The 14,833-nt window shown below is 39.9% G+C and overlaps 1 protein-coding gene across 1 annotated transcript; it reads right to left on the bottom strand.

Annotated features, from left to right (window-relative positions):
• Positions 1-388: 388 nt before the first annotated feature.
• LOC148351124 (uncharacterized) lies at positions 389-8,164 on the bottom strand. Its single transcript, XM_088320189.1, has 2 exons — positions 7,956-8,164; positions 389-4,587 (listed from the first exon to the last, which is right to left on the bottom strand). The coding sequence occupies exons 1-2, from the start codon at positions 8,083-8,085 to the stop codon at positions 3,584-3,586; spliced, it is 1,134 nt and encodes a 377-aa protein (XP_088176315.1). The 5' UTR covers positions 8,086-8,164; the 3' UTR covers positions 389-3,583.
• Between the last annotated feature and the right edge of the window lie 6,669 nt (positions 8,165-14,833).

Raw genomic sequence — 14,833 nt, 5'->3', positions numbered from 1 at the left:
ACGTGTATATCTAGATACCATCAGACAACCGAGAGGAATTCAAGATGAATTTAAAGCTAGGAATGAAATTAAGTCTGGATTGGAATTGATATTTATCTGGATAACTCCGAAAAAGAACGCAGAATGGATTAATTACATTTATTGATTTATTACAACCAACGACGTTTTATTAATTACACTAACGAGGCCTTAGTACAATAGGAGAACAACAAGATTTTTATATGGCAACATCAATAGTCGGGAAAACCTACGCAAGATAATGGAGCATCTGCAGGAAGGGACACATATGATGATCTGGACTACATACAATGTCAAGTAGCACTATTGTTAAACACGCAACACACTATAGCGCTAGGAATAACAGCTGCAAATATATTGGTTTCTGATTGTGATTCTTTTGTTGGTATGTCACACTGCCGGGGAACAGGCTGCTGTCTGGGATGGTCAGGATGCATCGTCGCTTCCGGGTTTTTGGCTGCATGGAAACTGCGCGTGATGCCTGCTGGGATGAACACTCACTCCAACATCTGACTTCATGAGACCCGTTGACGAATACGACAGTGCATGGTCTTCAAATTGTTCACGGGGGTCAGGCCAAAGGCCAATGTGTACACTGTATCACTATCCAGTCATGCACTCATCTTGAAATGTATCGACGACTGTTACCAAAATTTGTTATCACTTATCAGTTCAATTATTCATTTACCTTTATCACGTACCGATCAACCGTGGACGGTCTACGTGTATAATCCAGTATGTACGGATAAAGATAAATGAAGGGGGGGTTAGTGCATGGGTCAGATGTTTGGAGTGTTGGGGGTTTTTGTAAATGAGACATGAACAATGAAAGTTAGAATGATCACAGCAGGCTGACCGCCAGAATTTTATTTTATTTTCGATTCGCGTAAACTCTGTCCGTGTATTGATATCTATGATTTGTAATACTTTGCCACTACTCTGTATTGATTTTTCAATTCTAATTTCCATTCAAAGTGGGAGTATAAACTCCCAAAGGGGGGATATGTTGTGGTAAATACACTTGCATTTGTAGAATAGATTTGCATACATGTAGAAATTTAGAAAGACTTGATTACAGTTGTGGGAAAAGGTCGGGTTGACATCCTTGAAGATACTCTTGGCAGACGATTAAGTTTCCTTGAAGATACTCTTGGAGACGATTAAGTTTCCTTGAAGATAGCGTGCAAGGGACGGGACGCTCTGAACTTGATACGTGATACAGGACCGCCTTTTGGGGTGTAATCGAAGCGTAATCGTCGCTACCAGCTTTAAAAACATTGTCATGTTCCCAGCTCTCGGAGAAACTTCATTGATGCATCAATAAAAGTTGTATCTCCCTCCGACGAGGCTGGCTCCTGTCCATTTTCCTTATCCACATATGAGAAGACTTTTCTCTCGATTATCGAACCTGCAATTTCTCCAACAGTTATGTGTCAATGTTGGGAAGAGTAAGGTGATGAAGTGTTCACGTGATGGAGTGGGCATGGCGTTAGAAATAAGGCTGCATGGACAGGTGCTGGAAGAAGTTGAAAGGTTTAGGTACTTGGGTTGTGATGTGGCTGCAGTTGGTGGAATAGTGTGCGAGGTATTGCACAGAGTGAATCAAGGTAGCAAGGTTTTGGGTGATCTAAGGAGAGTGATGAGCAACAAGAGTATGAGTATGGATTTTAAGAGGGGACTGTATGAGAGTGTGATTGTGCCGACTATGTTGTATGGTGCAGAGACTTGGAGCCTGAACGCAGATTTGAGAAGGAAACTAAATGTTTTTGAGATGAAGTGTTTGAGGAGTATGTTAGGAGTGTCAAGGGAGGGAGGCTGGTAGGTAGGTAGGTAGATGTTACATTGTGTGAAGAGGAACAGACAGTCATCAAAAGACATTGTGTTTCATGATCTGCTTTTAATGCACAGGGAGTAACTCACCAGGTTGTAACGCCAAGTAAGTTACAAAATATAGTTGATAATGCGTTACAGCACTCGTTACTGAGGAAAGTAATTGCGTTCCCAGATCACGTCCTTTTGCAACATCACACTACAAAGAACAGCAGGATGATTGTTAAACTGTGACAATAATTGGTTGATATTTTTCTTTTTCGTCTCTCTACATCAAATATAAAGTTACATTGAATTCTTACTCAACAACTTTAATAGACGATTGAGAAAACAAAGGAAAAAAAGGGCTGACGGGAAAAAAAAGAACAAGAACTCAATAATATTCAAAATAATACCTGGGGCATTATAAGAATGTGTTTAATCATCAGAAAAAGACAGCCTGAGGCGGAGTCGTCTCTCGCGTGAGTGTGCAAACAAGACAGGATAATTATAGTGACCGTTTTAGATAGGGCAGACTTATTCCTCGTCATCCTGAAGAAAGCTGTGTACCCCATCCAATAAATGGTTAATGAGGATAGGCCGTCTCCTGGTTCCTATTTATGTGTAGAGTGGTTACTGCGTGTGCGGCACAGTTCTGAGGTCATGCGATCAAACTTCCTGTGTGGAGTTTGAATGTTTTTCCTGTGCTTGCGTGGGTTCCTTCGGGCACTCCAGTTTCCTCCCATATTCCACAAACATGTCAGGATAATTGGCTGGTCCAAATTGTCCCTAGGTGTGAATGGGTGAGCTTATTGTCTGTCCCTGTGTGCCCTGTGACTGTGCTGGCAACCACTTCAGGGTGTCCCCTGCCCACTGCCTGAAGATAGCTGGGATGGGCTCCAGCACCCCCGCGACCCTACTGAGGATAAGCGGTGCAGATAATGGATGTATGTGGAGGCTGTTCTAAAGAAAAAAGGCTGAGGTCCACAAATAACCACTATGTGTATGAAGCCGATGATGAGCCATTCAATGATGCTTTTAAAAAGTTACAAATAAAATTATTCAATATTGTTGTTAATGCAGCCACATCAGCCATGCACGAGAGGTTTTCCACACTGTAAAATGTGGGCGCTTGGGAAGATCTTAATTTAGTGTAGAACCGCTTGCTGCGTGGGTTAGGTTTACCTGCTGTCGTGGACAGAGTGTGTTCTTTTTATGCCTTCACCTTCTTTTGAATTCTTTTCCTTTTGTGTTTTTTGCTGCGTTTATTACAATTAATATAATACTGTCCAGATAGCTGCCCGTTAGCATGCGGGCTCCAAAGCTTCCAGGTTAGCCCCCTTAGAAATAGCCTAGCTGGCTAGCCTGCCATTCTAATTTCCCCAGCTGTGTTTGTGTTTGTTGACGTAATTGTTTTTTTGTTGTTAGCTCCAAGTTAGCCTGGCTACTTACTGCATAATTTTGGTTGGCCAGCCTCCCGTTTTTCCGCCTATCGGTCCAGGTTCGTCCTCTCTGGCAGTCGGCTAGCCTGCTGTGTTGCTGCTGGTTTAGCCCATGTTTGCTCTCTGTGTGTTATTCTTGCAAGTTTGCCATTTGTTGTACCATTGCATTTTTTTCACATTTGTACGTTTTAGAATTTGGGTATCCCTTTAACATGACTTTAGAATCTTTAACTGCAAACTGAACAAAAAAACGGTTTCTCAACATTTTACAATTTTTGAGTCTCCAACATGATGCTCCCAGTTATTTCTTAACCTCAAACTGAGCAGAAAAAATGATTTTCCCCAGTGTGAGTTGTTGTGTGGCTTTTAAGATTCCCTTTCCTGCTGAATTTTTGACCGCAAATTGAACAGGCAAAAGGTTTCTCACCAGTGTGGGTTCTTGTGTGTCTTTTCAAAGTCCCGTTGTGGGTGAATTTTTTACAACAAACTGGGCAGGAAAAAGGTTTTTCACCAGTGTGGATTTTCGTGTGGCTTTTCAGATTCCCTTTCCTGCTGAATTTTTGACCGCAAATTAAGCAGGAAAAAGGTTTTTCACCAGTGTGGGTTTGAGTGTGGAATTTTAAGTTTTCATTCAAAGTAAACCTTTGACCGCAAACTGAGCAGGAAAAGGGTTTCTCACCTGTGTGGGTTCTCGTGTGGCTATTTAAATGTGCTTCTCTGCTGAATTTTTTACCGCAAATGGAACAGACGAATGGTTTCTCCCCGGAGTGGGTTCTTGTGTGGCTTTTCAAGTGTCCTTTTTCGCTGAATTGTTTACTACAAACTGAGCACGAAAATGGTTTCTCACCAGTGTGAGTTCTTGTGTGTCTTTTTAAATGTCCTTTATGGCTGAATTTTTGACCGCAAACTGAGCACGAAAATGGTCTCTTACCAGCATGGACAATTAGATGAATTTTTAAATGAGACTTGTATCGAAACATTTTCCCACATTGTGAACATGTTTGATCACCTTCCGAATGTACGTCGCCATCAGTATGAACAGAGTTGTATGTGTCATCATCATCTGTAATCTCGTGTTGACACGAGCTGCTTGGAGGCTCCTTTTTGTTGTTCTCTACATATTGACTTCCACTTTTGGAGCTTAAACCGGTCACAGTGACTGGCAACTCTGTGGAATAATCTTCCTTTTTAATGTGAACAGGCTCCAAATCCTCCTCCTCCCATTTAACTTGAACAGGCTCCAAATCATTCTCCTCATTTTTAACACCAGGAAACTTTGGCTCCTGTTGCCAAGGAAGAAGATACTTTTCACAGACGTCTGCAAGACACAAGACACACATTATTGTGTAAAATCACCGTTTTAGATTTTTATGATTTCTTAGTTTCTTAAAGACTATCAAATTAATGAATTGACCTAGTAACAATGCAAATTAGGACTTTACTTCTCATTAACATATTTTCCAATGACTTGATTTTTAAACAGAAGTTTGAAACTGACTATTTGGCTCCTGGGTTATTGTTGGTGATCAGTTAGAATGCATTATCATTTATTGATTTTATGTCGGGGTTTTTTTTGTAAGTCAAAATATTTTATAGTTAAGGATTTAATCTAATTTTTGAATTTCAAATGAGCTTTAAATATTTTCTGTTACAGTTGATAAAACTGTTTATTGTTGCAAATTTGTCCGTGTTTCTTTCTTTTCTTTTTCTCTTATATGTTAATAAGGCCCCGCGACCCCAGTGAGGATAAGCGGCGCAAATAATGGATGGATTGGTAAAAGTGGGTACTGTACTGTATTTTTGACTTTGTATCCGTAAACGCCTTAGTAACTAGAGGGCAATATTTTCCCGTTCGGGTACTTTGTAACCTGCAATTTTTGTATGTAGAGACAATCCTAAGTAGAGGTACCACTGTATGATGAATTAAATTTACGAAAGCCAATGCATTTTTTCGCGTTTGATCCACTTGCACAAGATGTGTTTCATTGTGTATTTGTTTATAATGGAACATTTCATCCAATTGGTTTTAAAATGCACAAAATATACAAATAGTTACATTAATTTACAAATAAAAACTTTCATTAACAGTAAGAGCAAAGTAATATCTCTCTTTTTCATTTGCATTGAAAAACTCAATGCAATAAAGCTACTTCGGAAGTGTTTAATTGCATGCTTGGTGACCTCCTGCGGACAAATTAAAAACTGCAGGTCATTTTTTGACTAGAAGAGGCATATTTTTTCTTATGCTTCTCTCAGAATTGTCCATGGGCTGGGTTAAATCTGTTGGCAGGGCTGAAACAGCTTGGAGATTGTACTTTAGCGACCCCTGCTGTAAACTTGAAACTGTGCCCCATATTTTCTGGACCAAATTTATACGTAACAGGTGTTGTGCCCAAATCCGACTCCTGTGCAAATTCCTCTCCCCCTTGCGTGAACACGCATTCTGCTGCGCTTCCAAAAAAAGCGATCGTATTCTATATAAAACGCTTATTAAAACAATAAAGCGAGCTAATTATAACAATTGGGAGATCCTAGTCTATATAACGCGTTTATCTAAACAATAAAGCGCGATCTTATTCTACAAAATGCGTTTGTTAACGCGGATGAAAAAGTCACCAACGTCAATGTACGCTTCTGACAAAAGCGATCGTATTCTATATAATACGCTTTTTAAAAAAATAAAGCAAGCTAATTATAACAATTGGGAGATCCTTGTCTATACTGTATAACGTGTTTATTTAAACAATAAAGCGCGATCGTATTCTACAAATTGCGTTTGTTAACGCGGATGCAAAAGTCACCAATGTCAATGTACGCTTCCGACAAAAGCGACCGTATTCCATATAATACGCTTTTTAAAAAAATAAAGCGATCTAATTATAATAATTGAGAGATCCTAGTCTATACAACGCGTTTATTTAAACAATAAAGTGCGATCGTATTCTACAAAATGCGTTTGTTAGCGCGGATGAAAAATTCACCAACGTCAATGTACGCTATGATTTCCGCAATCACAACTAATTGTACACAAATAGTATTTATTTGATTTACTATAATATCCGTATGTAATGTCTTTTTTATTGTGAATGAAACCCTGGTTGCATTGGATCCCGCGGTGTAAACAAATTGTTGTTGTTTTTTTTTCATTTAAAATCGGACTTCCCTGCCTATACTGTTTGCAAAGTAAGACACGCTTTAAACCTTACTATGTTTTTTGGTTTTGGGATCCAACTACAGAGGACTACCTCCACTTTGCCATGTGTTACTGAATAGGTGTTCGACCAATCTAGTTCGTGTTTATTACTACTATCAATAATAATAATAGTAGTATTATGAGAAACGTCTGAAAGTTTTCAAATTCACTGTGCTGACATATTGATGCCACAGAAGGTTACTCTACAAGTTACAAGTCTGTATCTCCAACAGAGTCTGTTTTAGCAGGGTAGTCAGATTTTTCTGCCTGCCCAAATCCTCCCCCCCTGCTAACTCCTGAATTAAAAACTCCAAATGACCCTAAATTCACTGCACTGACTTATTAATGCCACAGAAGGTTACTCTAGAAGTTACAAGTCTGTATCTCCAACAGAGTCTGTTTTAGCAGGGTAGTCAGATTTTTCTGCCTGCCCAAATCCTCCCCCCCTGCTAACTCCTGAATAAAAACTCCAAATGACCCTAAATTCACTGCACTGACTTATTAATGCCACAGAAGGTTACTCTAGAAGTTACAAGTCTGTATCTCCAACAGAGTCTGTTTTAGCAGGGTAGTCAGATTTTTCTGCCTGCCCAAATCCTCCCCCCCTGCTAACTCCTGAATAAAAACTCCAAATGAACCTAAATTCACTGCACTGACTTATTAATGCCACAGAAGGTTACTCTAGAAGTTACAAGTCTGTATCTCCAACAGAGTCTGTTTTAGCAGGGTAGTCAGATTTTTCTGCCTGCCCAAATCCTCCCCCCCTGCTAACTCCTGAATAAAAACTCCAAGTGACCCCAAATTCACTGCGCTGACTTATTAATGCCACGGAAGGTTACTCTAGAAGTTACAAGTCTGAACTGCTTTGGGTTCACATGTACATTTCAGCTTTACACATACTAAAATTGAAACGACGCAAAGAAGATTTGCATGGGGCCGTACATTATCTCTGAGCCAGATGTACTCGTGATAGAGTCATATCTGGCTCGCGAGCCATACGTTTCCAAACAAGCGTAGCCCATTTGTTAGCGAGCTCCACACCGACCAACATGAAAGCTGACTGAGGTAATCGAATGACATACAGATTCAATTTGGGTTTCAATTGAATCGTATAATGTGTACGTTTAAAGATGTACAGATAATTGAACAACAAACTGCAGTTTACTGTCCAGCATTGGCAACTACTTCTGCCATTAAATATATTTTTCTGGAAAAAGTTCATACGGAAAAACCGAAGAGATACCAACTGAGAGACTCACATATTTTTAATTACCGTTGGATTTTATTTAACTGCAGTGTTAATTTATATTTTGGACATATAGGCGTATTTTATTTTGTCTCGACGCCAATTGAATGGATTCACCCCTATCCCTCTTAGCAGGTCCAAAAAGAATAATAATTATTAATATTCCAGATGAAACATATATCATGCAATGGACTTCCGGAATCGAAAATAAAATGTCAAATATGTTATCAAAGGTGAAGTGACCAACCTGCTCTGTTCAACAGAACTCGAAGCTGCTTGCTAACACCGTCTGAGCGTCGATGTTCTCGCTTTGTCTCTTGAGCTCCCCATAGATTGTCTTTGAAAATGTTGTTCTCTCTCTCGCATATTTTAGCCATCTTTAAAGCGCACGATTGTTTTTTTACAATAATAAATAATAAATGGAGACTATCCACACGGCTGGAGCAGAAACAAAAAAACAAATAAAGTGGGCGGGGCTACAACGAAGGAACCTCCGGGTCACAAAATAGATCACCTAAACTGCTGTCGTGTTAGGTTGGTATGTTTATAAAACATTTTTTATGACAGCATTATGATAATTTTCCAACAGAATTTTCACATTGTATTTAAAAGGACTGCAAACTGTAAATAGACCCTGGAGGAGTAAAAGCCCACATTAAACCACACACCAACATTGCATATTACCGTATTTTATTACAGCGTGTATTTTATATAGCACTATCTAAATATTCGATATCATCACGTTACATTGGGTATTTTTGTATTATATTCCTTTTACTTTATTATTGTTTTATGTTCAACACAATAATACTGCTGGAAGTGTGAATTCCCCTACGGGGATGAATAAAGTATCTATCTATCTATCTATCTATCTATCGGATTTCTTTTCTAAATGGGGTCGTGTGTGACACCTCGACTGTCAACTGTTGTGGGTAATGTATGTGGTGCAACAAGGTCTGCTGACTAGTATAAATGTTATATTTTGGGATTCATGTTGTGTAATCCGTATTTGACTGTTGGGGAAAGTTTATTATTTTTAGGGTATTACGTTTTGTGCAGCAGAAAGGGTAAGAGAAGTACCAGTAGATCACCACTAGATGGCAAAGTCTCACAAGTCAGAGAAGAGTCCTTGGGCCAAGTCTCACGGGACCTCACGTGATTTCGTGATACTTGCTCAATAAATGAACCTTAATGTCCGCTATTAAACTGTGTCCAAATAAGAGGAGAGTTGTTTTGGAAGGTACAGTTATGTTACAGACCAGAACGGACACAGGACTCAATTGCATGAGTTTCTCTGATTTTATTGATAGAGTGAGAGTAAGGCTATCTTGATTGCTTGATCCGAAGACTGGCGGAGAGCGGGAACGAGCAAGGCGGGAGTGACACTTCCGTGTCGGAAGAAGGCAAGCGGGAATGGCAAGTCGTTTGACTATGGCTGGAGATCGGAGGCGATGTAGAGTTCGTAATAGTGGTCGTAGGCAGGTGGCAGGCAAAATAGGCGTAGTCAGGTTCAGAAACGGGTCGAAAAAACGGGAATCAGGCAGGAAACACGTTTTAACAGGGACGGAGTCGGACGGGAACGCTCACTGAGTGAAACACAACAGTTCGCGACGATCTGACAACATTTGAATTGCAGTCGGGGCCTTAAGAAGGGTGTGGCCACCAATCAGCTTGTTGGCGCCAATCAAGCTGCCACAGGTGTTCCAAATAGGGCAATCATGACAAGTTATGGTGACGAACTGATTCCTGAAAAGTACCAATTGATGGCAATGTTATTTTGTAAATTTTAAAGGCATCTCACTTGATTGAGTGTGACTTGCTCAATAAATGAAGCTTAATGCCAACAATAATATTGTGTCGTGTGAGACTGACATCTATAATCTATTTTGCGGATGATGTAAAACAATAAAAACAAATATATAAAACAAATGTGTAACACCAGCCTGAGCTAGCCCGTCCACCTGGGTCCCGTTACATGTGCTCTTTATATACTGGACCAAACCGTTTATAGCAATAGTGTTATGTCGGCTGTGCGCGCACTAGACTATACTCTGTGTGTATTATAATTGAAAGGCTTTACAATAAATCTGCGCAATCAGAATTTTATCTCTGAGCTATATGTTGGCTACTCATGAAGAGAGTCATTTCTGGGACGGGAACCATAAATTCCCCCCACAGATGATGCAACAGTGCTCAATCGCCACATGGTAATATTGTACTTAGAACTCGGGGAAACGGAAAGAAGCAGCAGATGAAGAAAACGGAAAGGAAGCACATGGAGAAGGAGAACAATGAAGCAGAAAAGACCTGCAAAGTAAAAAGAAAAAGAAACAGGGGTGCGGGGAAAAGAAAAGAAGGGACAGGACCATGAGGAAAATACAAGGCAAAACGTCGGACGAAGACTGAATTTTGGACTAGCAAAAAAAGCTGTGAACTTTACCTGTGACATCCCAATATATTTGTTCACAGGGAACCATTCGGTCTCTGTCTGCTCCACCTCATAAAACGTTTGTCCTTTACCCCATTTTTTTCTATAAGACACATGTCTGTTATTTTCTATTTGTAAATAATAAAATATTTTTTCATCAAACATTCAAAGACTGCGAGTGTTTCTTTTTACTTTTGGGGAAATTCAATTTAAAAAAACATATAGATAGATAGATAGATAGATAGATACTTTGTTCATCCCCGAAGGGAAATTCACATTTCCAGCAGCATCCCTGAGCTGAGAACAATCGAGAACAATCGAAAATAACACGGGAGCTGCTGGAGTGGCTGCCATTCGTGACGGCGCCGGAAGAAAAGATTCAATTTGAATCATGTACAAACAAACAAACAATTGAATCATGTACAAACAAACAAACAAAATATTCATGTTTCAATAAGTGGAGTGTTAATAAAATGGGGGGAAAATAATTTCTGATACTGATATAACCAGGTAAAACTAATTTTAAGTTACCTGACCAGATGAATGTTGTGCCATCTCACCTTTCCCTCTCTCTCTCCTCTCACCTTTCCCACTCTCTCTCCTGCAGTTGACTTGCTGCTCCTGAAACTAATACTTACCTCTTTGTGTATTGTGTCATTAAGGACACAGCGTGATGTCAACATTGTATTTGACACATTTTCGTGTACTTGTTTAGGGTGATGTTGGCCCTGCCATTCCAGCTATATGCCGGTGAAGCAAGGCAAGAATCACACACTTTGCATGCCAGATGTAAAACTAGCAATACAATTTGTTCACGGTGAAACAAACCAAAATAACCATGCTATCTGGAAAACCAAGTTGGCAAACTCGCATTGCAAGAATTGCAACAGTTACCGAAAGTAAGTTAATTGTATGTGATTCCATTGGCTCGGGTTTCAAATATAAAAAAAGGAGCCTTCTTCCTTTATGCACCAACACATTAACTGTTAACCTTTAATGAGTACATGTTTGAAAACAAATGGAACAGCCGGAGTGTTATGACATTTCTATGAGGAAAAAACGTCAAAGTACTGAACTAATAGAACAATTATATTGAATTCAACCGCTGATGAATTTACTAAACTTCAACCTAAAGTACTTAAATAGAAAATTCATCACGAACATGTAAACGCTGTCAGTTATACGAACAAAAAAAACAACCTCACGATAGGGCTTCTTGCGCAACCGCACCATCTTGTGGACTAAAGGAGGGGGAACATGCATCCAAAAATGGAGGCCTGTCGCTTTCGAGGAGAATAAATGATCACCCATCCATTTACAGGACTTTTAAAAAATGAATTGCTGTTAACCCTCCACATATTTTTTCTTCAGTATTTCGGAAATACCGAGTCATGCCAAGCATTGTTGTTACAAATGAATAACAACAATATCCTTAAAGCATCACGTGTCAGAAAGTCATAGACAGCAGGGAAAATAATGCAAAAATACAAACAGGAAACGAAGTACATGGACATTTCTGTAGAAACTAAAATAATACACCAGACACGATTTTAATTAAAGACGTCATTAATTTATTACTTAAAACAACCGTCCATTTTCTTTTATTGATAATGTATTGGCCAACGTGGCCAAATGAAAAAAATGAGAATAGTCACATGAGACATTCAGCACAAAATACAAATTTGTGCAGCTTTGATATAGTTTTGGCAGTTAGTTGGTTGGTTGGTTAGTCAGTCGGTCGGTCAGTCGGCTGGATCCCTTAACCATTTGGGTCGTAGGTGCACGATTTTGAACAAAAAAATAATCTCAGGACAGGGCTTCTTGCGCAACCGCACTAACTAGTTGACTAAAGGAGTAACATGCATCCATAAATGGAGACCTGTCGTTTTTGAAGAAAAAAAGATTGTCTGTATGCATCGTCTTTAAAAATAAGAATTGCTGTAAGTCTTTGAATTTGAATCCACATATTATTTCCATCATTTTTTTTTAAATACTGAGTCATGCTACCCATTGACGTTAGAAATCTAAATCAAATCATTTACATTCTGACTTAGTTGCAATTTGTTAAGATTTGTCAATTTAATAGCACTCTCACTCGTGATATTGCAGTAAGACGTTTGTCATTGTGTGACGTAATTACGCACACACCATATTTCGTTTTGCTATTGTTGATTGCACTTATAAACATCCATACTTCTACACCCCACTTTACCCCCACCCACATCAATCTGGAAGATATCTCGTTCCACTCCACCAGTTTTTCATTTGCTTTCTCACTCACAAGCACAGCCACTCCTTTTCTAACATGTCCACCTGTAACTCCAGACTTTCTACCAGACATGCCTCCAAAATGTAATTCACACTTTCCTTTCATCTTTGTTTCGCCCAAGGCGAACACATAAACCTTCCTTTTAGTCATCATCCTTCCGATCTCCTCTTTCGTCCACTCAGTCGCTTTACTTCCACATCCTCACCCATTTAGTGACCCTATAACTAGGGTTTGCGAGACCTTTCGGTCTCCCGCCCCCTTTCTTTGCCTTGCTGTCTCTTAGGGAGTAGAGATAGAGAGGAGAAAATCCCCAGTCCTCTCGCTCCCTCCACTTAAATCGCCTCTTACGACACGCAGCGGACCACGATGGGAGAATTCTCTTACCTCTCACGAGGAGAGGGCCCCTCACCACAATGTAACATACAACCCTGAAATGGCCAGCTACATTAAAGAAGGGTGGGTGTGTATAAAATGACTTGCAAAATACAGCTGAATAGATTTGGTGGTAAATGGAAGGGGGACCAAGAGGAAGGCCGCGATTGACGTGGATGGACGGTGTTATGAGTGCACTGCACAAAAGAGGTCTAAATCTAGTGGAAGCTGGAGCTCTTGTTGGTGATAGGAACGAGTGGAGAGGTGTTGTAAAAGGTTAGCATCCCACTAACCTTTTGGACGCGTTCTAAGGGATGGGCAGGGCACCTGTATGACGCGGTAGGGGTAAACCAGTGAACAAGAGTGTGTTGTGTCACCCTGACTTGAGTGACATGGCCGCTTTCTTGTGTCGCATTTCATCTGGAGGGACGAAAGCATGACCAACGTAGGTGCCGAGGTGCCTAACTTGTTTGGGTGTTTGGGCATTTGGGTTGCCATGGTCCAAAACTGCATGTGCGTGTTTTTTGCTATTTTTTCCCATTTTTTATTTTTTTATTTTTATTGTTTATGTTTGTCTTGCTGTCAGTCACCTCTATTGAATGGAGTCGTGTTCTTGTTTGCTTGCTGTTGAGGAATAAATGTGCTTAAAGGCTGAACCACTGATTATCTTCTCATGTATAAGGAAACTGCACACTCTGACATATCCTTACCTTCTTTAAGATATGAAATAACCATTTGATGAAGACTAAATGAAATCAACAACAAATACAAAAATAAGTGTTGTGTTCAAGAAGGTTTTTAAAATCAATATTTGTTCAACAGTGAAACCAACTCTGAACAACATTGTAACTGAAAGGGATATCCCAGTTAGCAGATGGTTCTGCCGACTTCCACATTTTTAAAGACTGTTCGTTGCAATTTATGTATTTTATTATTATTATTATTATTATTATTATTATTATTAGGAGGGAGCAGGTTCGCCACAATACACAAGGGCGATCCCATTGTGCGGCCAGAACATTCAGGCAGACTCTCGCCGTTACTTTAATCAGTAGCCTAGATGGTAGTGTGCCCGCTTTGAGACTGGGAGGTCGCTGGTTCGCGCCTCGACCGAGACATACCTAATTGGTATAATGGCGGCGCCCTCTGTTGGCTGCGGCTGCATCGACTCGCTACAACGGGTCAGGTGTATCGACATTTCGTTCTGTGTACATTGTTACAAAGAATGACAATACAAAGGAAATTATTATTATTATTATTAATATATATTCTCAGGCGGACTCAGTTAGTGTTATGGGCATAAGGGTGAAGCCAAGCCACTGGTGAAATGGAAACCGTTTTCCCGCCTGAGATTTGCTTCAATGTTTTGTGCCGCCTGGAAGGTGATAAAAATGAAGGAAAAACAACTTAAAGGAGCTGTGGAGGACATGTTCCAAAGACTGCGGCAAGTGGAAGGATTATTATTTATCGCTTAATATGTGTGAGTTTAAAGTTCTCATCTCATCTCATTAGCTGCACCGCTTATCCTCAGTATGGTCGCGGGGGTGCTGGAGTCCATCCCAGCAATCATCGGGCAGTGGGCAGGGGACACCCTGAACTGGTTGCCTGCCAATCGCAGGGCACACAGGGACAGACAACTCGCTCAAAAAGACCACTATTCACGTCCACAATGAAGACAGTAGCAAATTTTTGAAACCCTTTATTTCTATAAATGAGATGCCGTCACACGATTTGGTGTTTGCGTGTGTTAAATGCTATGTGCAGGGAAGCTATAATACAAGCAATTATTTATTTCTAACATATTTTTCAGTGTGGTAACATCAGGGATCAGAATGGAGAATTTCCTTTTCAGCTGAAATCGCCAGGGTCCAGGGCAGAGCCTGGTGGGGGGCGAAGCCCCCCTGAAGCCAACAGCATTTATCTTATTTGCTATGTGAAAATTGCACTAGAATGAATTAAATCCAACAAAACAGAAACCATGTATTATATATATATATATATATATAAATTTAAAAAAATAATAATATATTGACATTAAAATCATTTGTAATATTGA

Source organism: Urocampus carinirostris, chromosome 16, assembly GCF_059441175.1.
Source record: "Urocampus carinirostris isolate Australia breed hairy pipefish chromosome 16, RoL_Ucar_1.0, whole genome shotgun sequence".
In the NCBI taxonomy this organism is placed as follows: Eukaryota; Metazoa; Chordata; class Actinopteri; order Syngnathiformes; family Syngnathidae; genus Urocampus; species Urocampus carinirostris.
Note: the sequence above shows the minus strand (reverse complement) of the source record. Positions and strands in the feature narration are given on the sequence as shown.

Excerpts from the sequence above, each read along its gene's own strand:
- LOC148351124 (XM_088320189.1), bottom strand. The coding sequence starts at position 8,085 with ATGGCTAAAATATGCGAGAGAGAGAACAACATTTTCAAAGACAATCTA. Across the intron at positions 4,588-7,955 it reads AGTTCTGTTGAACAGAGCAG|ACGTCTGTGAAAAGTATCTT; the intron begins GTTGGTCACTTC and ends TGTGTCTTGCAG.